Source organism: Pantherophis guttatus, chromosome 3, assembly GCF_059756535.1.
Source record: "Pantherophis guttatus breed Tessera chromosome 3, ASM5975653v1, whole genome shotgun sequence".
NCBI lineage: Eukaryota > Metazoa > Chordata > Lepidosauria > Squamata > Colubridae > Pantherophis > Pantherophis guttatus.
Genome location: NC_142065.1, coordinates 178,443,281 through 178,470,504, shown reverse-complemented (window position 1 = coordinate 178,470,504; position 27,224 = coordinate 178,443,281). Strand labels below are relative to the sequence as shown.

At 34.5% G+C, this 27,224-nt stretch overlaps 1 protein-coding gene across 8 annotated transcripts; it reads left to right on the top strand.

Annotated features, from left to right (window-relative positions):
- Window positions 1-95: 95 nt before the first annotated feature.
- Window positions 96-25,942, top strand: MYBL1 (MYB proto-oncogene like 1). Of its 8 annotated transcripts, none has more exons than XM_087890644.1 (17): window positions 199-638; window positions 4,346-4,451; window positions 4,543-4,614; window positions 4,833-4,925; window positions 5,850-5,900; window positions 6,721-6,941; window positions 11,377-11,560; window positions 11,938-12,009; window positions 13,196-13,294; window positions 14,350-14,583; window positions 15,995-16,339; window positions 17,727-17,872; window positions 18,078-18,192; window positions 19,231-19,347; window positions 19,436-19,540; window positions 20,619-20,795; window positions 21,530-25,942. In XM_087890644.1, exons 1-17 carry the CDS (start codon window positions 619-621, stop codon window positions 21,656-21,658), a joined length of 2,286 nt encoding a protein of 761 aa, XP_087746770.1. In that variant the 5' UTR covers window positions 199-618; the 3' UTR covers window positions 21,659-25,942. The 8 variants fall into 8 exon arrangements, with proteins under 8 accessions (XP_087746773.1, XP_087746772.1, XP_087746770.1 ...); XM_087890643.1 differs by having other exon boundaries at window positions 13,193-13,294; XM_087890642.1 differs by having other exon boundaries at window positions 213-638; window positions 4,332-4,451.
- Window positions 25,943-27,224: the final 1,282 nt, after the last annotated feature.

Genomic DNA, 27,224 nt, shown 5'->3' with positions numbered 1-27,224 from the left:
ATGTTCTCTCGCCCTCGGTGAGGCAAGGACTCGCCTTCCCAGCAGCCCTTGAGCTTGAGCCCGCCAGTAGCTCCTCCTCCCTCGCCAACCTCTCCAGTATCCCGCCACCTTTCTCCTCTTACTGGCCGTTCCCCCTTCCTCCCTCGCCCAAGCTCCCCCGTTTGGTCGCGTGCTTTCTGCAGCAGCCAATGGGGTGTCAGTCCGCGTGCGCAGATTCAAACGGTGGCTCCGGACAGAGGCTGGGCGCGAGATTCGGCGGCAGAGTCGAAAAGGGAAAGGGGAAAAAAAAAACAAAACAACCCAACCCACAACAACAACAAAAACCCCGCGAGCTCGGCGGCGCATCTGGAAAGCGTTCGAAGCGGAGGGCCGAGCAGTGGCAGCCGGACAAGGGGCTCCGCTCGCTTGGTCCCCGATCCTTTCGCCTGCCGTTTTGGGCTGGGTGTGGGGCCATGCCCCCGGTGCGGGGAATGGGGCGGGGCCGGGGCTAAAAAAGCAGCGCCCCCGCTCCCCGGACTCCCCTGTCGGGCATCGCCCGGCGGCTTCGATTGAGCGAGCGCTCCTGGTCGGCGGGGCCATCCCCGTTCCTTTCTGCTTGCTTTATGGTGCACGCGAAGGATGGCGAAGAGGCCGCGCAGGTGAGTGGCCCCGTACACTCTCCCGCTCGCCGCCTTGGCATCCTCCATGCCCGGCTCTGTTTTTCCTCTCTTTCTGCCGCGGAACAGGCCGTGCCACCCCCACCCACTCTAGGCGAAGGCTTCTGACCCAGCCCGCCTCTCCTCTCCACGGATCATGGAAGATTTTCTGCTGCCGCTTCCACGTGCCCCGCCAGCTCTGACCCGTTCTGACTTATGCCTCGGCCTGGATCTTTCTAGGGATGGTTTAAGGTTTTGTTAACGCTGCTTTTACACAGGGTGAAATTCCTATTTCATTTATATTCGGTCATTTCCTCACTTGATGCCAAACCACATCTTTGTGCGGAAAAAAGTATAAGTACTGTACCGAAAAATATTCCTGCTATCCTGTCGTGTTATTTCTTTCGTTTTTGCTTCTTGTTTTACTCTGTTTTTATGTATGTACCATAAGTAAAAGTATGTGAGAGGGAAAGTCTGAAAGAGAGTAATGTATGTTTGTAAGAACCTTGTATGGTTCTTGCTGAATTCGTTTTCTCCTATACATTATTTAAATATGGGAGTATGTAAGCAAAAATAATATTTAAGGATTGCAGAAGGGAACGATAAAGTATTGGCCCTCGGTCAAAACTTGCACATAAACCAAGCAGTTTTTGCCTGAATATTGAAATCTTTTCTTGCTTGTCTACTCATTTATTAGAAAAATAAATAGCTAATAGTTGTGATTTGTTTCAAACTGACATATTTGCAGGATACATTTCTTGTGGTTTAATCAATTTCTCAGACGATAGCATACAAAAACCCAAAGAAAAATAACATTAAATGCAAAGGGAGAAAAGCAGGAAAATAATAAATACAGAACAATCTAAAACTGTGGTAAAAAAGATAAAACATAGCACTAAAATATACAGAGGAGTAAAAGATCCAAGGTACAGAAAGTTTATTAGTAATAAAAAGACAGTAAAACAAGAGAAAACATTTTATTGAATTATTGAAACAGCTGGCTACTAAGCAACAATGTATGATTCTTCAGCAAGCAAGGATACTTGGCTTGAAGCCTCTTATAATGAATAGATAATATACAGTATGGATTTCATTGGTTAATTCCATGATTTTAAATTGAGCCTAAAGTGGAAATCAAAGTATATAATATTGGTATCATATTATTTTGTCCAGTTCCAATCAGTATCTTAGGTGGATTTTTCAGTTTACCTTCAAGGACATTCCTACCTACATTATGATTTGTCTCCTTTATCTGAATTAAGTTTTTCTTTTGTCAGCTATGAATTGTGAATATAATTTTGTAAATCATATGAAATTGGCAGAACTTATTTCCAAATAAATAGAAAGTATAGAACTAATGTGATGGGCTTTTGAAGATTATAATATGGGAAGTTGATCCATTTTAATTATAGTTTATATAACTTAGTTTTGTTATGACAGATGATAATGTCCAACCCACTATTGTGTCAATCAGAAGCAGTTAGAGAACTGCCAAATAAAGAATTGAAATGGATTCAATTCAAGAATTGACCTAAGATGACTGAAAGAGTTGGGAATTGTAGATCAACCATATTTGGAGAGTCATGACTGCTGTCTCTGATTCAAAGGGAGATAATCAACTGAAAAAATAATATCGTAGTCCTGTAGACTGTGATCTTACCAATATATTCTCTTAGAAGATTTTAAAATGAAAATATTAATGACTGAGAAATACTTTTTAATATGATACAAATAACTTGACACAAATAAACGTAAAGGAGTTGAGCAAAAAGACTGTGAAAAAATGGTTTTGTCTGTTCTCTGTTTTATATGATAATACTTAATATCTTGCTTAAACCATTTGCAAAAAAAGACTATGAAAAAATTGTAAATGAAACACCTAATTTGGTAAATATTACTATGATTCTCTATTAAGCCAGTAGATGGCAGACTGTTCTAAAGGAAACATAAAGGTGAAAACTTACTTGTTTTCATTAATAGTTCTGAAAATGAATGCTGCTGTTTAATTATTGTTTCCTAATGTTCAATATTTGTATAGAATTAACTTCCATGTAGAAAAATATTTTTTTCATTATATATATTATTTTGATCTAGGAAAATGCCATGTATAAACTAGCCTAGGCATTTGTACAAATATACAATGAGTGAAAAGTAGTGCCTTCACTTCCAAAATTTAATTTCAATAAGGATATTTTAATAAATAAATTGGAAAATAATTCTTGAAATAAGTACTTTTGGTATTTGTATTTTCCACATAATCACCACTATTTGCTATACACTTCTGCCAATTATGGGCAAGCTTCTTAAACTATCATGAAGGAACTCCATGCTTTGTCTTCTGACAGTCCTTTCTACTTTTTCATTTGAGTTATGAACTCAAATTGAAAGATGTTTATTCAATTTTGGAAAAAGTTAAAATTTGCATGTCACCAACTCTGGACTATGGTGGATAGATTAAGATGATGAGATGCCGCTTATAAAATGCCTCTTGGGTGACTTGTGACTTTAGAGGCCTAGGGTGATCAAGTTGCAGCAAAATTTCCTTAAATTTCTAAACTCTAATAATTATTTCAAAATTCTGAATATTGTAGTGTAACACTCTGATATTGGTGCCTAGTTCAAGGAATTCTAGTCGAATAGTACCTTCTGCAATGCCCAAAATTGTAATCAGTTTTTCTGCCAAAGCACAAATTTTGAACTTTTTTCCACAGTTAAGATTTGTGATAATACCCCATGAACTAATGCTTATTTTTTGGCTTTAAGAATGGGCCTATGTTTTCTTTACTATCATGATGCTGTCAAGAAATTCTTCATTCTTGTAATGTGATAATAATAATTGGAAAATTTCAACTCTCGAGGTTTTCTGCAACCAGCATGTGAGGAACCCTTCTTTCAGAACTCTTCCAATTTTGAAGAGTATCAATAATGTGACCCAAATGTTCTTAACAGAAATTTTCCCTTGTGTGTTCTGCCAGTTATCCTTAATCAATTCATGAAATTGGCGAGAAACAATCTCAAAATAAGATTTACTATACTAGTTCATGGGTTTTATCACAAATCTAAACTTTATTTTATTATGCCAGTATGAGAACTGTTTGTGTAATACATATGTTATATTATATACAGATACATTTGCTTTCAATTGGTGTCAAGCATACTGGGAAAACAGTGTGTTATTGTTGGAACTAAAGTCATCTTTCAGGGTATGCTTAAATTCTCTATTTTCCTGAAAACACTAAAATTTTATCTTGACATAAATCAAGAATGTGAAATAGGGGACAATGTAATTTGGGCATGCCCTCAAAGACAAAATAGTGTAAAAGTAAAAGACAACTAAGAAATATTCCAATTAGGACATTCTTCCCAGGTTGCTTTCTGTTTAAAAAATGTAGAGACATGTAAACATAGTGTTCCTATACATACCGTAATTTACATTATGCCTACTATAATCCTGTGTATTTTAAAAGCGCAAATTTATTTAAAGAAATATTTAATTAATATTTAAAGAATTTGATTTGGTTGCTTCTTAAAGTTTTACTTAGACTTTAGCCTTTAGACTTTAGACTTCAGTCAGTAATGGTGTATGAACAAATGCCTAAAGATTGCAGTACCTTTTAGTTTAAAATGTTGACTATAAGTCTTTAAAGCATGTGAGACATGGGCATAAATTTACTGTCAATGTTAACTTAATAATAGTTTGCACTTTGCAGTGAGGAAGATGATGATGAACTTCATTATGCAGATCATGACTATGAAGTACCACAACAAAAAGGGGCAAAAAAGATATGTAACAGAGTAAAATGGACCCGTGATGAGGTGAGCTCAACTGTAACATGGCTTATCTTCCATTCAGTTTTGAGTTTAGTGTTGAAAAATTATTCATGGAAATTTTTATCATTTATTACAGGATGAAAAACTTAAGAAACTAGTAGAACAGCATGGTACAAGTGACTGGACATTTATTTCTGGTCATTTACAAGTAAGTGAAAAATGATTTAGGTTTTTCTTATTTAGTATTCAACTGTTCAGAAGTTTCAGCATCATTGTCTGAATAAACAATAAGAGAAAAAAAGACAGCTCTCTATATACATCTGTTAGAATTCCTAGTTTTATAATAGAAATGCTATATTAGAATCCTATAGCATCTTCAATCAGGATGACAAGCTACACAGAATAATTATTTTTCATTTTTTGCAGAATCGTTCTGATTTTCAGTGTCAGCATCGATGGCAGAAGGTCCTAAATCCAGAACTTATTAAAGGCCCCTGGACTAAGGAAGAAGATCAGAGGGTATCGGATTTATATTTATATTGCTCCTAAGTACTAATTTTGTTTCAGGAAGGACAGTACTGTTATTCAGGTATCTATTGTCCTCTTTTGCCATATGTAGTTCAATACAAAGTAGGATATAAATAAGAACATTATAAATGTTTGCATCCATATTCTTTGCTGCTTAAAATAGAGATTCATCTCTTTTTTAAGCTTAGGAGCTGTGCTTGGCCTTTAATTAGAATACATTCCTATTTAATATGTTTACCCGATACGTCTTAACATTCCTATGCTCTGAGGGATCCTTGGTGCTCTGTGATCTTGGTTGTTTTATAGATGTTTCATGAGCTAATCTAGGTAACATCATCAGTAATGAAATGTCTGCAAGAAAACAACCAAGCTCAGAGCATCAAGGACCCCTCATTTCAACCCTGAGCTACAAATATTATTTTATTCCTATGCTCCGTTATACAGGGTAGTTAATGCCTATAATTGTTCAAAAATTTAAATATTGATTAACACAATTCCCTCACAGAATTGTTAATATTGTTCCTTTTGGAAAGAAATGTTAACATATATACCAAATCAATTATATATAAATGAAGATTTCGCAAATTAATTCTATTTTCTATCATTTGTTTTTTCATATTTTAAGCCTCTTCATTATTCATAAATTTATAATAATAAATATAATATAATTTGAAATACAATATTAATAAAAGACAAAAACAACATTTAAAATGTTCCTTAAGTGGGTTGCAAAGTTACAACTTAAAAGCAAAACAGTAAAGTACAATAAATAGTAAGGCTATGGAACATTTTGGGTTTAATTCCAAATAGGTTCTTTAGGGGTACTCACTGTTGTAAAGGTAGCATATTATAGTATTATAATATTATAGTATATTTTTACAACTGACCCATGTCTTTTCTCTGGATTGTATGAAGTTGTGGAGAGATGCTGTGGATTCCCAGAAAGGATGCAGTGGCTTTAACAAGGTGTAGTCTGATGCTGTATATATGTCATTGCCTATCCTGAAGTACATTTTGGGGAATAAGTCTGAAGTATTGCATAGCACTAGAAACTGCATAAAGAAGATAATATAAGACACAAATGCCACTAAACGTGCATAGTATGGGCAGTTATAAAGACACTTGGGAAAAGAGGAATGTTTTGGCCTGGGGCAGGCATGTCTCTATAGAAAAGACATTCCTTCCTTACAGCTATCTGCCAAATTGTATGACTTTGTAGGCACTCTGAGGACATACCTGAGAGGCTGGAGGTAAAGGGTAGATATATATATATATATATATATAATATTTTATTTCCTTACATTAAATGTGTCATTTCACCAATATATATTCGGAAGAGAATGTTATAATTTAGCTTTGTAACATTATTTCAAACTATGTTCTGTATCCTACCCTTTAGATATTCTATTTTATACTGCACTCCACTAGCTAGCTTCTAAATGTGATATTAGGTCTGGTTTATATATAATGCTACATCATAATGTGAGATGTATATGTGTGTGTACTTAGATCAGTCAACCTATTACAGAATAATGTGAGCTGCTATGGCTTTTTAAACAAAGTATGCTATAAAAAATCCTGGTTTAGCATTACGTGGGATCTTATCCATTGTATTTTTACACTCCCCCTTAGCACCAATGTCCTAAATGTAAACCATTTGAAGTCAGAATGATTTTATGGCTAAATAATTAAATAAATAGAATGAGATCCTTTGCTTCTACTACATGGGTGCTATTTTTTCTTAAAACAATGCTGGAGAAAATGTGCCATTCAATTTGTATTCCAGGTGATTGAACTTGTTCAGAAATATGGTCCCAAGCGCTGGTCTTTGATTGCAAAGCACTTAAAAGGAAGGATAGGGAAACAATGTCGAGAGAGATGGCACAATCATCTTAATCCAGAGGTAAAGAAATCTTCATGGACGGAAGAGGAAGACAGAATCATCTATGAAGCTCATAAACGTTTAGGAAACCGATGGGCTGAAATTGCAAAACTGCTTCCTGGAAGGTAAGTTTTTTTTTTAATTGCCTGTTCGTTTAAAAATGTGGCCTTTTTTACAATATACTAATAATTTTTCCATTAACCCAGTTAGAACTTCTAACTGTTCATTCTGGTAGAAAACCAGCATAATTAACTGGATTAATTCTTCAATTTGAGAGTTTTTGCCCGTTTTCTTCAGGCAGTCCCATGCTAGGAAAGTGCTGACAGGGCTTTATAATATTACCGCTAAGGCAGCAACAGTGCTTCAAATCTAATTCATCCCAAAATGAAGAACACTCACCCTTTCTTCCTAGTTTTCATCAGCCCACATTTCAGTGATCCTATGCAATCTTGCCCCATCCTGCAGCATGGACACAAAGGACTTGAAAGGCTCAAAGGACACAGATACAGAGGAATGTTGAAAAGCTCACCAGACATTTTTAAGACCAGTGCCGCCGCCCCCCCCCCCGCGCTCCTCCCCCCCTGGCATGAGAAGCAAGATATGTTTACTTTCTTTGCTTCAAAATCAGAGCCTTTGATAACTGAAACAAATGGTAGTGGAGAAGGCATCTTCAACTACTAAAAAAGACCTAAAGGCCATAGGACAATTTAGAAAGTGAGAAGGTTAGGGTTTGGGCGTAATTCAGGAAACACTCCTGGCTTCTGGAACATACTTGTACAAAACTCTATTAAAGAGGGCTTCCGGTTTGCTCTTCGTAGCCACCAGACGGTCTCTCGGGACCGCCAGTCCCTTCGCCTGTAAAGTGCCGCCTGTACAGCGCAAAGGTGGCTCGAAAAACCCCATTTCCAGGAGGAAATGTGGGATAGAGCAGGTGAGTGTAGGTAGAGCTCTCCGTAGCCCCCAGGGTTTTTTTTTTTACTCTTGGGGGCGGGCGGAGGAAGCTCCCTATAGCACTCGCCGCCCGCTCCGGGCGTTGGGAGACTTCTGCCTTTTTGCAGAACAAGGCTACGAAGACAAGCTTTTTAAGATATTTAACAGATTAACTAAAGATGATGAGATTTGGATCTGGACCTGTGACCCTAAATTGCAGGTATTAATACTTATTTCGCAAAGGATATTCAACAAAGTAAAAAAGACCTTTTAAAATGGCGATTGCCGAAACTGGAGCAGGGAAGCTGAAAAGAGAAAGTCCTTCCGTTTCTTATTAAGTTACAAAGTAGCAGAATAAATGCTCCTGGCTACATTTGAAGGGATATGAGCTGGACCTGTGACCCTGAATTGCAAGTATCTCATTTATTTTATAACAATTATTGAAGAAGGAAAAGGAAAAGGAAAAAAGAATCTTTAAAAAGGGCGATTGCCGAGGCTTGAGAAGGGGCTGAAAGGGAGAGTCCTTCCGTTTCCTATTGAGATACAAAGTAGCTGAATAAATATTTTTGGCTACACTTGAAAATAAAGCTCTACTTTTGTGTTTTTTCTCTTCCTGGAGATTTGATATTGATCTTGGTTGGAAAGAAGTTTTTTTTTCTCTGCTGCCTCTCTTTTCTTTTTTTTTTTTAAAAATAGTTTGTCTGTGTTGAAATATGGCATTAAAGCCGGACAAACAAGCAATGGGGGGGGGATTCCCCCATTAACAAATTACGTGACCAAGTTTTAAAGCTCCAGTCTCAGAAAACTGATTTTAATATAATTGAATTTCTTTTGGAGGAGATTGTAAGAAGGGATGAGATTGTGAATCAGAACTTTGAAAAATTTAAGCAGGAAATTAAAGAATTAGTGCAATTAAAGTTTGATATTCTGGATCGAAAGATTATAAAAATGGCTAATGGCTTTGCAGAATTTATGATTAAGTTGGATGAAAATACTAACTTATTAGAGTCTAAAGTGGAAGAAATTGAGGACAATTTGGATAATAAAATACAAAAAATTGAAAATGATTTGACAAACATTCAAGACAATAGCTCAGAAGAAAAACCTAAAATGGAGGTTGAACAAAAGTCTTGTAATGCAGAAAATTTACAACAACGGATTGAAAGAGAGGTCCTAATGGTGCATTACAATTTTACAGAATATGCGATCAGACTCAGAGGTTTGCAGGAAAATAACAGAGATGATTTAAGGAAAATATCTTCTGAAATTCTGGCTGGGATTTTAAAGGTTCAACCTGAGGAAGTGTTTTGTAGGATTGACAGAGTGTTCAGAATAAACTCCTGGATTGCAAAGCAAAGGCAATTGCCTAGAGATGTGGTGATTTATTTTACAGATAAAGAAATTAGGAATAATGTTGTGCAAAATTCCTTCAATTCTACTTTGCAATTGTATGGAAGAAAGATATGGATCTACAAAGAGCTCCCCCCCAAGATGTTAACGGAAAGGAAGAAATTTGGTTTTCTGGTGACTGAGTTAAAATACAGAAATATTCCATTTAGGTGGGATGCCCCAGTTGGCATAATATTGAGATATCAAGGAGAAAGATACCAATTAGATACTGTTGAAAAAGCGGAAGAATTTTATCAAAAATTTTTGAAAATGAACTTAACATCTATAGGCACAATACAGGATAAGCAGAAGGAGTTGGAAATAAAGGGAAAACATCGAATTACAGAGGTTGCGGTAGACAAATTGCCTTTGGATTCTCTCGATACCCCAGCTGGATTATCTACAAATATGAGAGAAGTGGCATCTGATTTCAACGTGATGATTCACCAAGTTAAAGACAAGTATGGAAATCAATTAGCTGATATACAATTGGCAAAAAAGAAATATGAGATACAAAAACAAAACCAACAAGATCAACTTATAAAGCAGAATGAAAACCGATCAGTTGATATACAACTTGTAGAAAGGAAAACAGGATGGAAATTAAACCCACAAAAAGAAAAGAAAAAAAGAAATAGGTCTCATAAAAACAGAAATTTCTAAATTAAGCAACGGTGAAGCCAGTGATTTTAAAAAAATGAATGAATATGTGAAAAGATAGTGGAGGCGAAGTATTGGTTAATATCATCCTGAGGACAGTGACAGACCTCTGCAATGCCGTAATTTTGGGATGTGAAAAGAGCCTTAAACTGTTGGATTTGAATTATCTATTTTGGATTTCTTTCTTGTATTGATAAATATATTATAACTATTCTGAGCTACAGGGCAAGAGAGCTACGTTGGGGCATGCAGAAGATCTGGTTGTTACCCATTAGGATGATGGGAATTAATAATCCTGATGAAAGCCACAACTACAACTATATGGAATATAATCATAATGTCACTCGGGTGGTTGTTTTTACTTTTATATATATATGAGGATATTCATTACTGATGGGGGCAGATGATGACTGAAGGCTTTGAACAATCTGTTGCACCAGGATGCTACGTTACCCAATTATGGATGAGGGACTCAACAATCCAGTGGAAAGACATCAAAGAAGATATTATATGGATTATAAATTTAAAGTTATTGTCTTTTCTTTTTTTAAATAACGGAATATATACATAAATATATATATATATATTTTAGCAGAGTGGGCAGTGGATTAAAGATATTAAGAATTGTTGTGCATGGTAATTTTGTAGGAAAGTGGGTGGAAATATGTTAGTCTACTGATGGATTAGTTTAAGAAAAGGGATGTTTAAGTGATATATTTAGGGCAGTGGAGGAAATGGATAGAGTTGAATAAATGTTAAATTAGGATTTATGGGGAAGGCTGCTTTGAAATGTTATATTAATATAGACAAAGAATAAATGTTAAAGTAGGATCTATTATACAGTCTTAAAGTGGAAGGTTGCTTTGAAATGTTGTAATAATATATAGATATAAGTTTTGGGGAGGACAAAAAGGGCAGATTATTGCTAAATTGGGAGTTATAATAATATTATGCTAAACTAGAAGTTATCATACAATGTTATAGCAGACTGCTTTTTTTTTGAAATGTATGGTAAAAGGGGAAAGTAACAATATTAATAATATTTTTAGTAAGTAAGGGTCAGTATATAGAGGAGGGAGTAAGGCGATGTTAAAATATTATGTAATCTGTTATGAATTAGGTTTTTGGTGTGAAGAAGTCACGGGGGGATGGGTGGCGAGGGGGGGTTAGGGAGGAGGGGGGGAAGGAAAAAAGGGGGAAAAATTTGTATTTGAAAACTTTTTCAATAAAAAAAAACCTCTATTAAAGGATTACTATTGTGATTTCTCCTTCCACATTTTTGAGAAGGGATAATATAAAAGTATCATAACCTTTTAATGCCTCTTTTAGAAACATTTAAACGGAAATTTTATTTTAGGAAATTCTAGAAAAGTAATTTTTCATTTTAACATTTGTAACTTATTTCTTGCTGCTTAATTTTCAATTCTATGCAATACATAATAAATATAATGTTTACTTTATGGACATAGTACAACTTTTTAAACACTTATTGTCTTATTCAAAAAGAATTCATTCTTTTCCACTGAAACTAGTGTAACTATGGAGAACTTGACTTTGGATTATGTCCTATTATTTGTTTAGGACTGACAACTCAATAAAAAATCATTGGAACTCTACTATGCGAAGAAAAGTTGAACAAGAAGGATATTTACAAGATGGAATCAAGACAGAGCGCCCTTGTTTATCCAAACTTCCTCACAAAACTTGTGTATCTGCAGATCATCTGCATGCCCAAAATCAATTTTATATACCAGTTCAGACACATGTAGGTTCCCAATTTTTTATAACCATATTTTTTACTATAGGAGAATATGAGAGCTTCATGCTGCATATAATTTAAAATAATTTAGGTGAGATACTTGAAGGAATCCAGAATTATTAATACCTTCAGTATTGTTTTAGCTTTTCATATTGATTTAATTTTTGATATATTTTTAAACTTAAAATACTTTTTCATTGTAAATATATGGTCCTGAAAATATTTGGTATCCAATTTTGTTCATCTTAATATTCTTATTTTGTCTCGAAGTAGTAATTCTTTGAAACACGTGTTCAAATTATTTTTTTCTAAAATTAAATGTTTTTAAGTTATTCTGTAGAAATAATTGATTATATTTGTGTAAATAACTATTGATTTGTTAGATACCAGGTTACCAATATGTTTCAACGGAAAGCAGCTGTTTAGATGTTGCAGCTCCTTCAAACTTTATTCAGGTAATTGTTGGATAATTATATTCACCTTTTACTCTTTCTCTGACATCATGATGACAGCACAAAAATATTTCTGTTTAATTGTTATATGAAAAAATAGTCTTTAATAGGGACTTTATGACCAGGAATAATATCAAATTCAGTTATTTTGAAAGAATTGACATATGGCACTTTTTCCATGAAGAAAATGGAACTATTCTGATTAAAAAAATCATATGTTAATGCAGCTGAATTATTTTTAGATCTTGGATAGCAGATAAAATCCATGTGCATAAATCTGGGAGGTTTTTTAAAGTAGCATCAAATATATTGGTCTACTGTATGAAATTTCCATTACTTGCCTCTCCAAAATTTCAGCTTATTTTGTTTTTTAATGTATCAGTTTGATTGGATGGAAATTGGTTTTCAGTAATACTTGCTAAAAAATAATGTATTTAAAAATTCAAGGAATAATTTTTGTCACTGAGCAATTATGAAATAAAATAATTACTTATTGTCATCTTATACATCTATATCAACACTAGTCTACAAAATTGATGTGTATTTTAAAATACTGCCAAATTCTGTTTACTTTTTTGATTGTTATTCTGCAAGTGAGTCCTATAGCCTAATATATAAATATGCCTGTACAAAGCTAAATCAGACTGATAAAAAGTGACAGTAAATTAAAAGAATAATAGTTCCACACTGTTTGATAATAATCAGGTCCAGTTTCAAATACAGTGCCAGTTCAGGTTTGATAGTCCTCAGGGCAGTTTCATCATTGTGATAATAGGCTTCCACCAACAATGGCAAGGCAAGCTACTTGTATATAAACAGGATGCAAACCCCACTGTCTTCTACCCCTGATGATATTACCTAGTCAGGGATGAAATGTCTGCAGCAAACAACCAAGCTCAGAGAGCACCAAGGACTCTATTATAAGTCTGTCAGGATTTCAACTTTGCTCTGAAATTATTCTGAAGCATATTGTTGGAAATTAGGTAGCTAAGTTCATTTTAAGAACATGTTACCAGCTATGTTTCTACTATTAAGACTATTTACTTACTGCTTGAGCATTTTAATTATAACAAAAGTCCTGTTATCATTTCATTCTAATGCTCCTTATAAATTATCTCCTAGTGATGTGTTTTAAATTTAATTCTATCTCTTTGTGTGTGCTTTCTCCCCTCAATGTCCATTCTAGCAGCCATTTGATGATGATCCTGACAAAGAAAAAAAAATTAAAGAACTTGAATTGCTACTTATGTCAGCTGAAAATGAAATCAGGCGAAAGAGAGTGTCCTCAGTAAGAGCTGCTTGCATAAATGTAACATTTTTGCTGATTGGCAATTAAGTCTTTCTACAGCTTTAAAATTAATTAATGAACAAATACATTGTTATGGTATTTGAAGTATAATTGAAAAAATCATGTTTCACTTCTCAACAAATGGGCTATGGGGAGCTGAGACAGTTTGGATGCCATAAAATATTGCTTATATTTTTCTTGTGATGTTTAGAACAAAGGATTACATACTACTTTCTGTGCTTTTTATATCTCCTTTGATGGCTCAGGGAAAGCTAAACAAGTGTAGAGAGAGAGAAGCATGAGGATCACTCTGCATAATAGAGGATTATATATTGCATGCTTTCTCTATCATTTGGCAAAATTATTAAGCCAGCTTTTCTTCTCTAGGAAGGGGCAAGCAATATTTTGATGGCTAGCAGCCATCAAAAAAGTCAAGTTAAGGGCACAGCAGGTGGGGTGAAGTACTCCATGATGTCATGCAAGTGTCTGTCTGGTGCTTTTGATAATTCATTTTCATTTATTTTTGGTTTAAAGGAATGAGTATATATCCTAAAAATAGTGAAATGAAACACCTCTAGTTTTTGATAGTTGCCACTGAAATTTAGCAGTATGATTCCTTGGACCACAATAAAGATGGTTGACAGATTAAAATTAGACACAACTGCCATTCTTGTGAGATTGGTCAGTATGAAATGATTCAAATATGTATCTCTGATTTAGATGGCTTAATAAGTAGGCGGAAGTACTCATGTTTTGACAAAATAGTGTGACTTTTAAGAATGTGCCACATAGTTATATCAGCAGCATAACCCTTTGTAGTTTTCTTTTTTCCCTTTTTTTAGAAATAAGCCACTTTATTAAATGGGGCTTACTTCCAGTTAAGTGCATTATAGACTAATTAAAATCATTATATTGATTTTCTGGCCCATTTTTATACCACAACTTCCATAATTGCCAGTGAGCTTAATTAATCATATATCTTCTATAGTGAGTTTGAATTATCTTTCATGCTTATTTTATTTTCAATAAAACAGCAACATTTTTTGTGATCTTAGCAAGCCAGAAACTTTTCTAACTGGTCTGGAAACTTCATCATGGAAGATAACATGGCAAATACTTTAAATAGCCTTGGGGAGCAAACAAATGACTTTTATGATATAGATGATACACAAGCTTCAATAAATCAGCAAACCTCACCTAGCAAATATTTGGCTGTGGAAGCAAATGCAGTGCTGTCATCTCTACAGACTATACCTGAATTTGCAGAGACACTAGAACTCATTGAGTCTGTAAGTCTTAATCATAAAATTAATGTAATAAATTAGAAAAAAATATAATTTTTTAATTACTAAGATTATTAGTAGTAATAATTTTGTTCAATAAAACTGAGATATTAACTGTTTATTAATTTTTGTGAGAGAAATAATACACAGATAGTGAACATCTGAATTGTTGGGATTATCTGAGAAGGTACAGGTTCTCCTTTAATAAACACAACTCGGACTGGAATCTTGGTCATCGAGTGAAACAGTAATTAAGCAAGATACCATGACTGTTTCGGTCAGCGACTATAATCTCGGCACTCCTAATTCCAGTTGTTAAGCAATCTTGTGGGTCTGAAATAGATGGAGTCTCTGATAAGGAACATGGGTTGCCTCGGTGAGGGGAAGACTGGGAGGTCTAGTGCAGGGCACACTTGAGTGTCTGCTTAGGAGCTGAAAATGCTCCCTGTCAAAACCCAAGCAGGATTTCCAGCCCCCAAATGGGGAAAGAGTTATGCAGCCTGCGCCGGGCCTCTCCCTCACCTCCCTAAGGCATCCTGTTCTCCTTGTCTAACCATGCTGCATCTTTGAGGCTGTAAATGTCAAGAACTGAGGAAATCGGGAAATTCAGGCAGTTTAAATGATTGTAAAGATTTATTGGAAGCTTAAGCGCTCTGTCTCTAAGAATCTGAACTACTAATGGTCAAGGGGAATTAGCGGAAGTTAAGAAAAAAATTCAAGGTGTGCAGGAACTCGTGACTGATGATGAGTTTGACCATTTCCACATGGTCATCTATAGTAAACCTCCATTGCCAAAATCCTGCTTGGGTTTTGGAATGGACCTTTTTCAGCCAGTCTCCAGAAATGAGAGGAAATCCTCTAATTCTGGAGACTGGCTGCAAACGCACTGTGCTGCAAACGCTCCATGCCAACATTCTGCTTGGATTTCAGGATGTACCTTTTCAACCAGACTCCAGGAACCAGAGGGTGTCCTTTTGGAAGGCATCAGCACCTTTCCTGCTAGCCTCCCCACTGATGAAGCCAGCAGGAAAGATTCAAAATGGTGATCACATGATCACAGGGTGCTTTGCAGTCGGTCATAAGTATGAATGGGTTGCCAAGTTTCCAGATCACAATTACGTGATTGTGGGGGCACTGCAACATCAGGAACTTTGAGCATGGATCATAGGTCCCTTCATTCAGAGCCATCGTAATTTTGAATGGTCACCGAACGATTGATTGTTAAGCAAGTACTATCTGTAATATTATAAAAATGGATTAAAAGTACTGAGAACTAAAATTAAGATCTGTATTTATATATTAATATGATAAATATATAGCTGAATCACTGATATCCCCAGTTCAATTGGGGATAAATAACTCTTATTTTAAAGAGATGTGAATATATTTTTTTCTCTTCTGTTGATGGATATTGGAGGATCCTGTAGCATGGAGTGATGTCACCAGCTTTGATCTTTCTGATGCGGCTCCTTCACCTGTCAATCAAGCTCCAGTAAAATTAATGCGTATTCAGCATAATGATGGGGCCATGGAGTGCCAGTTTAATGTAAGTGTTGTACTTGATGGTAAAAAAATACGTGATGAAGAAGAATCAAGATCTCCAAATGCAGCCAAATTCAGTACTCCTCCTACAATTTTACGCAAAAAGAAGAAAATTAGGACTGGTCAATCACCAGCCTATGAACAGAATGATGGACTCTGTAGCAACAATACTATGCTAAAACAAACACCAGTGAAAACACTACCTTTTTCCCCTTCTCAGGTAAATAAATATATTGATTGCAACTAGTGATGTTTTGTAGGTTTATTTATTATTTATCAAAACACAAAACAAAAGTATGAAGGAAAAAATAAATGGGTTGAGAGAAAGAAATAGACCAAAGAATTATGGTTTGGATGGAAGATGATATTCTCAAGAAGCATAATGTGAAAAGTTTAAAGAACAGAAGATTTGAAGTGTAACAAGCCAGAATGTTTTGCAAGGATAGAAAGTATAGAAAATGGAGGTTAAACTAGATTTAGCTATATTTCTTTTTATTATCTTATGTCTTTGATTTCTTTGACATACTATTTTATGCTCCTTTCTGTCCTGTGCATAATGTTGCTTATCCTGAAGCGGAATAGCATGATGGATGAGTATGTATATTGTATTATTTTTTACAATTAGCTGAAGCTCTTGGAATAATTTTTAAAATCAGAGGGAAAACATCAAATGCAAAAACATAATATAAAATCTGAAATAAAAGAACTGCAGAATGATATCCAAATAACTGAGGACACCAGACATAGAGTTTAAAATGAAGAAAGCTACTTAACTAGAAAATGATTTAAATATTAGTTCATTGGAAGCAGTTAGATAGAAATGCAGTTTTAAAAAATAAAACTTTTTAGTTCTTCTGATTACAATGCACTTTAAAGTATATTGAATATCTGGAAATGCTGTCTGTATTGTTGATGGTGTGTATAATGTGTACTGTAGATTCTTTTACCCTACCTTACACATGGCTTTAAACAAGAATATGAAAATGTAAAGACAAAGAACTACACAGAATGAAAAAAAATCATATTGATTATAAAGACAATTGATAATTTTGCTACAAACAAATTAAATTGTCCTAAGATTGTGAATAATATTTGGGGGAAATTATTTCCTTTTATATAAATATTAATGTTTTTATGAGAAAATGCTATATGCAGTTATACAAGCAACTCATTAAAGCAGAATTCCGCAACCTTTCTGGCTTTATATACCGGCCGGGGTGGGGGAGAAAGGGGATGATTCTGTGCAGGTGGCGGGCAAACATTCATGCACATGGAGTGTGTGGGTGCTTGCCTACTGCTTGTGCAAGTGGGGATGTGCATGCACGCTCGCCCACCACTTTCGTGGCCTGGTTCCAAACAGCTCAAGGGCCAGTAGGGGTCGGGGTTTGGGGACCCCTGCTTTAAAGTATATAATGTCATGAAAAGTTGATCATATTAATGTGTGTTTTTTACAAAGGTCTCATGTGCCTGTTTAGCTATGGAACAACATTTTTAATTGTAATATAAGATGGGGAATAATTATCTTGCTATAGAGCTGTTCATAAATACTGCAGACATTAAACAGCTGGAGTTAAATTGTATAATTTATATTCTTGCTTTTTATACAGTTCTTCAATACATGTTCTGGAAATGAGCAGTTTAATCTTGAAAATACTCCATTTACATCAACTCCAATTTGTAGCCAAAAAGTTCTTATTACAACTCCCCTACATAATAAAGATGTAACACCCAAAGATCAAAAGGAAAATGCTGGGTAGGTACATAATTTAATGTGGATTAGGAATTAAATATCTTTTTGAAATAAAGGGAAATAAAAAGGGAAGTAAATCTAAATGAACTAAAAATGACTGCCAAAATGTAACAAGTTATAACAGATTCTGCATAAAGCTTTTTTATTCAGAACAATTTATTTTAATTATCATATAAAATTGCTTAGACATCTTTGGGATTTTATATAGTTTTAGGACACCTACTATTAGAAGATCACTACTGGGCACAACACCAAGAACTCCAACTCCATTTAAGAATGCTTTAGCTGCTCAAGAAAAGAAATACGGTCCTCTGAAAATTGTAGTATGTACCATTTTGATTCATATCCCTTATGTATTGTGACCAACCTAATGTTAGGATTAAAAGTTGATGGTTGAGCAATGCTACATAATTTACATTTGGAAAAGGTCAGACGTGTTATAATACCTTGTTTGTATCTATTTCAAGCTGTAACAGACTAGTCAATCCAAGCAAAGACAGTTTGAACAATGTATATCTTGAATACATTTTGTATCTTTTATATATTTTACATATATTAATTAATTAAATTTGTTTGCTGCCCATCTCACTTCAAAGCGACTCTGAGCAGCCTACAACATTAAAGGCATTAAAAGTATACTCTAAAACTTTGGTCTCCAAGAGAAATATTGAATGGTAGCTATTATTACTACTACTATAGGTAACTCATTTAAAAACTGCCTTGTTTTGTGACCAATGGCACTGAAAAAGTAATTTTAGGACTGGTCCTCACACCATCATCACAAGTGTCTCCATGGTCACATGACTGAGATTCATGTGATTCACAACCCTTGAACATTTACAACCATTGCAGCATACCACAAGCATATGGTTGCCATTTGCACCCACCACAGCTAATCCAAAATAAACAATTTCAGTGGAGAAGCTGGCAGTAAAATTGCAAGTCGCAATCACATAGTGTCTCGCTCAACAACTGCGGGTGATTGCAGCAGAAATGAGATCATAAGTCTTTGCAATCATGTAATACTTCATCTAACTATTGTGTTGCTTAGCAAATGAGTTCTCAGTCCCAATTGTGGTTAAGTGAGGACTACCTGTATTGAGGTGTTCCCTTATTTTATGTTCCTTAACTACGTAGGCTCAGAATTCTGTCTACTTAATGAAGAATTGAATGTAATACTTAGAAACAGAGTTGGAAGAGGCCACTTAGATCATAAAATCTAGCCGCTTGCTCTTGAGCATTTAATCAGAATATTGAAAGTTGAATGTGTAAATATAAAATGTGAGCTTAATATCAATGGATTACAGTTACTAAAATTGATGAACTTTCTATTTTCTGTTATTTTAATCATTTAATTTCAGTCACAGCCTCTTGCCTTTTTGGAAGAAGATATTCGAGAGGTTTTAAAAGAGGAAACTGGAACAGATATATTCTTCAAGGAAGAGGAAGAGTCTGTCCATAAAGGATGCAAACTAGAGGTAAATTATACTGCATGTAGCTCTGGAATTTCAGGAACAATGGAAATAATTTTAATTGTTTCTTTTTTCTATAAATTATTGATCATAGAACACTTCTGTAAAGAAAGTCAGGAAATCATTGGTCCTGGATCCTTGGGAAAAAGAAGAACTTGGTGACCCTTTTTTTGCAGAAGATGATGTTTCAGATATGCAGGTCAGTACCATAATATCAGAAATTCAAATATTTCATATTAAATAGAAACAGATTAGAATATGCTATAGCAACAAGAACTTTAGCCAGTGTTTTTCCTGTCAACAATTACTGCAAGAAAACATGATTTTAGTATTTAAAGGAACGGATATTAAGAACTATAATGATCAGTAATTGTAAGAATAAGCAGTGGCCTAATTTTTTTCATTTCAGCAAGTGTAATGTTGGCAGTCCTTGCTTAAAAACGGAAATTGGGACTGGCAATTACATTGCTAAACAATGCGATCATAAAGCATGAATTCATGTGATGGCACTGACTTACAATGGCAGTTGCAGCAGTTCCAGTTGCCATTATTGGATGAATCCTACACAGTCACAGCATTCCATAGTCATGTGATAGTATTTGTAACTTCTTGCAGCCTTCCCCATTGAATTTGCTTGGAAGCTGGCAATGAAGTTTGCAAAAGACAATCTCTTGCAAACTTTTAAAACACTTGATGGTTATAATTGCAAACTGATTTCCAACTGCCCAAATCACAATCATGTGACTATGAGAACCTTGCAATAACTGCAATTACTAGGAATAGTTATAAGACTCCTTGTTCGGTGCCATCATAATTTTGAATGGTTGCTAAATGAGTGGTCGCTGAACAAGTACTACCTGTAGCTAGTTTTATATTTATATTCTAGTTTGCTTTGCTCTAAGAAAGGGAATACAATGGAATAGGAGTAGGAATGGAATGCTTTATTTGGCTAAGTGTAAATAGACAGACAAGAAATTTGTCTCCAGCACAGAAGCTCTCAGTTTCTGTTTCAGGTTAATGATGCTAGAATAGTTTCACCGAGAATTTTAAATATTTTAAGTTTGAATTCTTGGAGTTAAATCAAAGCCTCTTAATTAATGAAAGCCTATTTTTAATGTTTTGTGCTGGTTTTTAAAGAATGCTTGTAAAGCTTTGCCTCAGAATTTCAATATGAAAAGCCTGAAGGATGGTATTCTTCAGCTGCTTTAACTATATACACTTATAATTCTCCAGCAAGATACAGGTTGCATTAAGCTTTTTTTTTTTTTGCAATATAGTCAGAGAATATCTATACTACATCACTTCTAATGATACCGTTATTGGAAATACATGACAATAGAGACAACACAACTCCAGAGAAACAAGATTCCAATTCAACAAAACTGAATGTAGCATGGAAAAAAAAGCTGAATACATACACTTCAAAGAATATTAAAACAGAAAAACCTCTTCAGGTCAGTATTTACGAAATCTTAATATTCAACTCTATTTTGTCTTTGAAAGGTAATTTTATAGATTATAATATTTCTATTATTTATTAATGTATTAAAAATCAAGGGTTCTGGTATTAGAATATCCTGTGTTTGCAAAATGCTTGCTCCTTCAGATTCAGGACTCAAAATTAGGAGAAATATGCTTTAAGTTAAAAATTGCTGTTGCAGTAAAATATCCTTACCACATCCTTAGAACACTGTTGCTGAGTGTTCAGTTGGTTGCATAATTCATTTAATGCATTACATAGTTTCATACACACATAATACATACTACACCCTCACTGTCTTCCAATTTCTGAGTAAATTAGATAATGAAGATTGGATAAATTGTGGAAAACATACCCAGACCTTAATGGTCTCTTGCAATGCCTAAATATACATGCCCATGTAGCTCCGTTGGGAGGGGTTAACTGGTTCTAAGCATGAGTGTTACATCTTCAGTATCCTGGTGTTCAAAGTGCTTTACATGATTTTATACATGTTTATTTAGGCTAATCAGGAAACCAGTACTATTTTCCTATATCTAGTTCATAGCATGGGACTAAGGATGGCAGTCTTTTAAATCATTAAGTGAAACCAAGAAATGTTGAGTTCTTGCTTTCTTATTTTAATGGTTGGGTATTTTAGCCCTTGGCTTTAAGACATTTAATTGATTTGATTCTGAATGTAATTATTAACTGGACTATGTATAACAGGTGAATTGTGAATGGGAAGCTGTTGTTTATGGGAAGACAGAAGATCAACTTATTATGACTGAGCAAGCAAGAAGGTACCTGAGCACCTATTCAGCTTCTGGCAGCACTTCAAGGGCTCTCATCTTGTGATTGTTTTAAGAACATATCGATCTACCTTTCCCTCCTTTTTATTACAGACTTTAAGCTGAAATATGTTTGCAGTACTTTTTTGAAGCTGCCTTCTAAGGGGACAGTAATACCCCTTTTTTTGAAAAATAACAAAGGATGCAAATATCTCCCCCATCCTTTTTTAAAAGCAATTTTTAAATGGTCTTTTTAAAGACCACTAAACTAAATGGTAAAAGAAATGACTGCATATTTTTTTCTACCAGTTTCCTAAATTATTCTTTAGTATATCTATCTTATTTTCTTCTAAAGAAACTTTTACTATAGATTAGATTTAGAGGTGTTTGGTAATCTATGAAAGAAAAATGTACATACTCTTTGAAAATGCTTTTGCTAATGTAGCAATTTTGAATATGAAGAAAGGGGCTAAAGGAAGAATAGACAGTTGCACTACTTGTATAAGGTATGCTGCACAGAATTAACTACAGTGTTATATGTATTTATTTGAGAATGGTACTTCTAGTATGAGAAGACAGAGATGAATTTAATTTTTAATAGGATAAAGCGTCAGTATTCATTAATCTCAAACTGAGACCTTTGTTGAATGTATTGTACAGCATGTGGGAGCAGAATAGCTTTTGTAAATTGTGAGACGGTTTGTGTATAATTTAGTTTCATTTTAAAGCTTGAGGCTGCAATTTCATCTAGTGCCCACATAATTCCTGCTGTTTTGCAAAGCAACATAAACTTGCTCTTGGCTGCAATAGAGAAAGGAGCAATAGTAATTTACCACCCTCTGTTCAAAAATTATATAGATGTGCATTTTGCCTCTCCTACTTTGTTTAGTGGAGCCCTAAGTAATATATCAGTTCAGTTCTGTCTGGTTCATTTGGAGATAAATTGTATTCCCCTTTTGCATTCCTGTCATCCATATACCATTACACTTTGCTTTTTACTGCCAGTCTTTACTAGGTTACTTGATACACAAATCTGATGCTGCCTCCTATATTCTTTGGCTTTTAAGGCTTTGGGATTCCATTCATTTTGATGGATCTTTGCAAAATATACCAAAGGCAGTAAGAAAAAAAGATGTATGGTTTTGGAAGATCAGAACAAAAGAAATGGATCAACGCTGTCTGAACGCCATTATGAAAGGGAAAAAAAGTTATCTTTATGCCATTAAGATAGGAAGTGAAGGGTTGTTTTCTTTAATGGCTTATTCTCAGTTTATGAGAGAGTGTTGCTATTCCATAAATATTGAGGCAAACATTAGGGAATATACAAACAAACTGCTTGTGGCTCTTGATTCTACAATTATCATTAGGCAGTTGGAAAGAAGAAAAGCCAGCATAAGAACAATTTTGAAAAGTTGGTAGAATGTTCATGGCAGAAGTTAATAATCTAAAAACTTGGGGAGGAGCTTCAATTCAGCTGGTCATTCATAGTATGCTCTATTTTGCTCCTTGTCCATAAACGCATGGCAATTCACATAAAGATAATGGAACAAGTTGTGATACCTAAATTAGCTGACGGAACAATGGTATTTTTTAAACATGAGTCCAGAACAGATCTCAAAGAGAACTTGTTCTGGACTTGGGCTGTTCTTTGAGGATAGCATAGACTTCATTGTGAAAATGAAAAAAGAAAGGAGAGAGGATGAGCACTTTCACTGAACTATTGTAATGGAGGAATATATCTGTGACAGGATGTTTGACTTGATAGGGCTGCTCTGCAAATACCAACACCTGAAATGGTATGTGGTCACAAACAATAAGTAAAATTTCAGTCTCTTTGCATATATGTGTATGTACACATAAACACAGTGTCTTCAGAGCTTGTAATAAAATAGCTCCAGTTGACATGAAAGGAAGAAAGAGTTAACTTGGTGCATTGAAATACAGCAAAATTACAATCTGTGAAGTACATTAATTTGCATTTCATCTATTTAAAGATTGCACTATTCCCTTTTCAATCATGTAGTTTACATAGTCATTTTAAAATCCGCCTGCCTTTAATTTCACATACTCCATAAACTGAACATTAAAGGGACAAATCTTTATGAAGAAACAGAATGTGATAAGACACAATTTGGCTTCTTGTGGCTTTAATGAAGGCATGAATCCCAATGCATTTTATTACAAATGTGAAAGGAAAAAAAACTGGTTCACTTAGTTACTTTTCTTGACACAAGCAGCCATGGGCCCTGTTACATTTGGGTCTGTTTTGATGTGGGGAGAATTTAACTTAACTGACTTATAGATGAGCAACTGCTACAGCTGTCTCTGTGATCATGCTTGATGAATTGCTGCCATAGTTGTGGCACATGCTGTTGGTCTATTTCTATAGTAGCTTAGCTCACTTCAATATTTCCCCATACCTAGGCATATACAAAGCTAAAGAGGGAGTGTCCATGACTGTTTGTTCTGAAATTTGGAATTGCCTCTAAAATAATTTATAGATGCTCTTGGGAGCTCTAATAACATAGTTACAAAACTGCTTAAAAAGCAAAATAGTCTTTTTTAATTTAAGAGTTGTTCATGATTTTAATCTTCACAGGTTATGGGAGTTGCTTCAATTTACTTGTTTTAGACACTTGCACTTATTTTTGTCCTATTTGAAGGAATGTCTTGGTTTTGTTCTTCTTGTAGCCTTTTTTTTTAGTGAATTTCTTATAGAACATAATGGTGTGCTGTCAACCTAAATACTGACAGATAAATAGAATTCTATACTGTAGAGTTGTATACTGTATACTATAGTTTTTAGCTATTTATATATCTGACACTCTTCCTCTCCACTTCTGGGTGTGCTGCTATAGCTAGTAGCAGAATCTGCTTGCTGCTATGAGAGATGGAAAGAGCGAGCATCATATGCACTGTATGTAAAATGACAAATAGAATGATGGCATGTTCTCAAGTTATATTGATATCAACTGTTGCTGTGCAGAGAGAAACACAATTATTAGAAAGAAACTTGATACCGCATACCACCAAGAACTCAAAAAAGGAATTTTCCCCTTATTTTAATATTGTATGTGGTATGTGAAACAATCTATACTTTAAAAAATAGCTGGAGACCCCTATACCATAGTTATTTATTTATTCTAAACCAATATTTATATATAGAATATTCATCTTGCTATCTTTCATAGGCCAGTTTTAAAAAATGTTAGAATTTTTCAGAATAATTTGGTAGAAAATGGATTTCTTCATCAACATGTGAGAAAGCAGTTTGGAATACTCTTCGGTATTGTTCATTTTGTTCTTTCTTTAAGTAAGATTTTTAGAATACTCCCTAAAATACAAAGGAGCTCAGTGAATATGATTTGCATAGCGAGACTATTACCCAGATGACTATGTACCAGCATGCCCAACATTTTCTCCTTATAAAACATATTAGTCTAACCCTAAGTAAGCTGTTTCAGCTTTGATGAGAATTCATAAAGTAGTATGCACGTGTATGAATCCCTTTACTGCTGGGTATATGTAGTTTCTTAGTTGTACTTAAATGGGCTGTCTCAATTGCAATCAATATGCCAAGGTCCAAAGGGAGTGTGTGCATTTGTGTTGCCCTAAGCATGCTTTTTGGATTTTTTTCCTGTCAGACTATAGCTTCCAGGATTATTCTGGAAGTACTCTGAAGAATTCTCTGGTGGGTTTTTTCTTTTTTCTTCCTTTTGGAATGGATGTTAGAAGAAAGGTATAGTGGTGGGATGAGAAAAGGAGTGAAGATGATACAAATCTTGCAGTACACACACTAACAGTGCCTTGCAGTTTCTTGGATTCTATTCCATGTTATTTTTTATATCTAAACTATATATACTGCTTCGCACAAGGTATATACATTTACAAGTAGGGTTTCTTTAATGGTACCAAAGTCACCAGTGTCAAGACTTAACATAGGTCTCTGGTTAGTAGCACAAAAAGGTATTGGTATTGGTTGACAATTTAATTTAATTGCTTGTTTGTTGCTTTTAGCACAACACTTCCCATTTCCCGTTTTAAGCCATTGATGTGTTAGACATTTTTGTACTTTTTTCAGTTTTAGACGCATTTGCATTTTTATGTTTAAGTGGAATATATCTGCAAGAGCCAAGCATGCATGTTAGGGAGTAACAGCATTTATTAATATGTGTGTTTTAAAATTTTAGCTTTAATTATAAGATTAAAATATTGATGAAGTGCTGTTTGGGGATATTGTTTGGGGATTGTTATTGTTAATTTACTACAGATTTGGTTTCACCAAACAGATTTTGCATAAAATGCAGTCCCACATCAACACCATAAATAAAACATTTATGTACATTCTTAATGGATATTTATTTTATTTGAAGGAACTGTGTGATGTACTATTTATTTCCCACATAATCAATGATTTGCCTTCTCTAAATTATTACCATTACTCATGACTTTTATTCTTTTATCAATGAATAAAATACAAAGAAAAATAAAAATAGGAAATTAAGGGAAGGAAAAAGAGAGGGGAAAGAAAATATGAGGTATAAGGGAAGAAAGAAAAAAATGTTGACTTCTGACTTTTTTTGGTGCAGTACATTACATCCTCAACTTTTTACTTTTACACATTGGTATATAACGAGCCATTTCTATAACAACAAATCTATCTAATCGGCAAAACCAAAGTCAAAGTTTCATTCTTTTTCATCACAAGCACAAAATCCAGAAGTGATATCCAAATAAAAAACGTAATTAAATATATTCTCCTCTTTGAATAAAACAATAAATTTAACAATTTCAGCTTTAGCTTTCTTGCTGTGGAAATCCATTTTAAAACATTAAACTTCTCTTTAAAAACATTTCTAAAATCAAAACATTCTAATATATCTTTTTAAAACTTCCTCTTAACATATATACTTTAAAGTTCACTTTCAGACCAATAAAATCCCAACTAACTCCAATTAACTCATTAAATTTAAATTACTTCCTTCAAATTACCCTCATAGAATATTTTTTTTCTTCTATACATCCTTTTTAAAACTTTGTTTTTTAACATTCTTGGAACATAGCTGATTTATGAACTGATGGATTTTATTCAAAGATTTTTCAAATGCATCTCTAATAATTTGCTCCTCTATCTTCTTAACTCCCTCGTTAACCTTTTAACAGGCTGTGGCTAAAGAGATCTTCTTTTAGCTTAATAAAAATTAATAGTCCTTAAAAAGATTAAGAAATGAAAGGAACAACTTACTGTCCCGTTTGAAAAATAAATACCAAAACGGCTGCTTCTTCAACAATGAACTGATTGCAGCCCTATTCCTCTCCAGCTTTCGACATGCAGGTTGCTTTGAAGCACAGTTCCTGAAACTATTTGCAGATCTTTGCTGTATTGGAGGATCTTGTGGGATAGTTCTAGGACTTTCCCTAAGCCAGGAGTCATATAAACTAAATGAATGCCAGTTCCTTCTGTTGGTAAGTTGAAAAAGTTAAAGTCCAGGGAAAACTCTTCAGGGATCCTTCCCTAGGCATGTTGTTAGTTGGCCATCTTTTCACCAGAAGTCCATTACAATAATCCTCTACTTACTTAAGTTACTGTCTTTGGAACAACCAAATACTGGAATTGTTGGAAATACAATTTT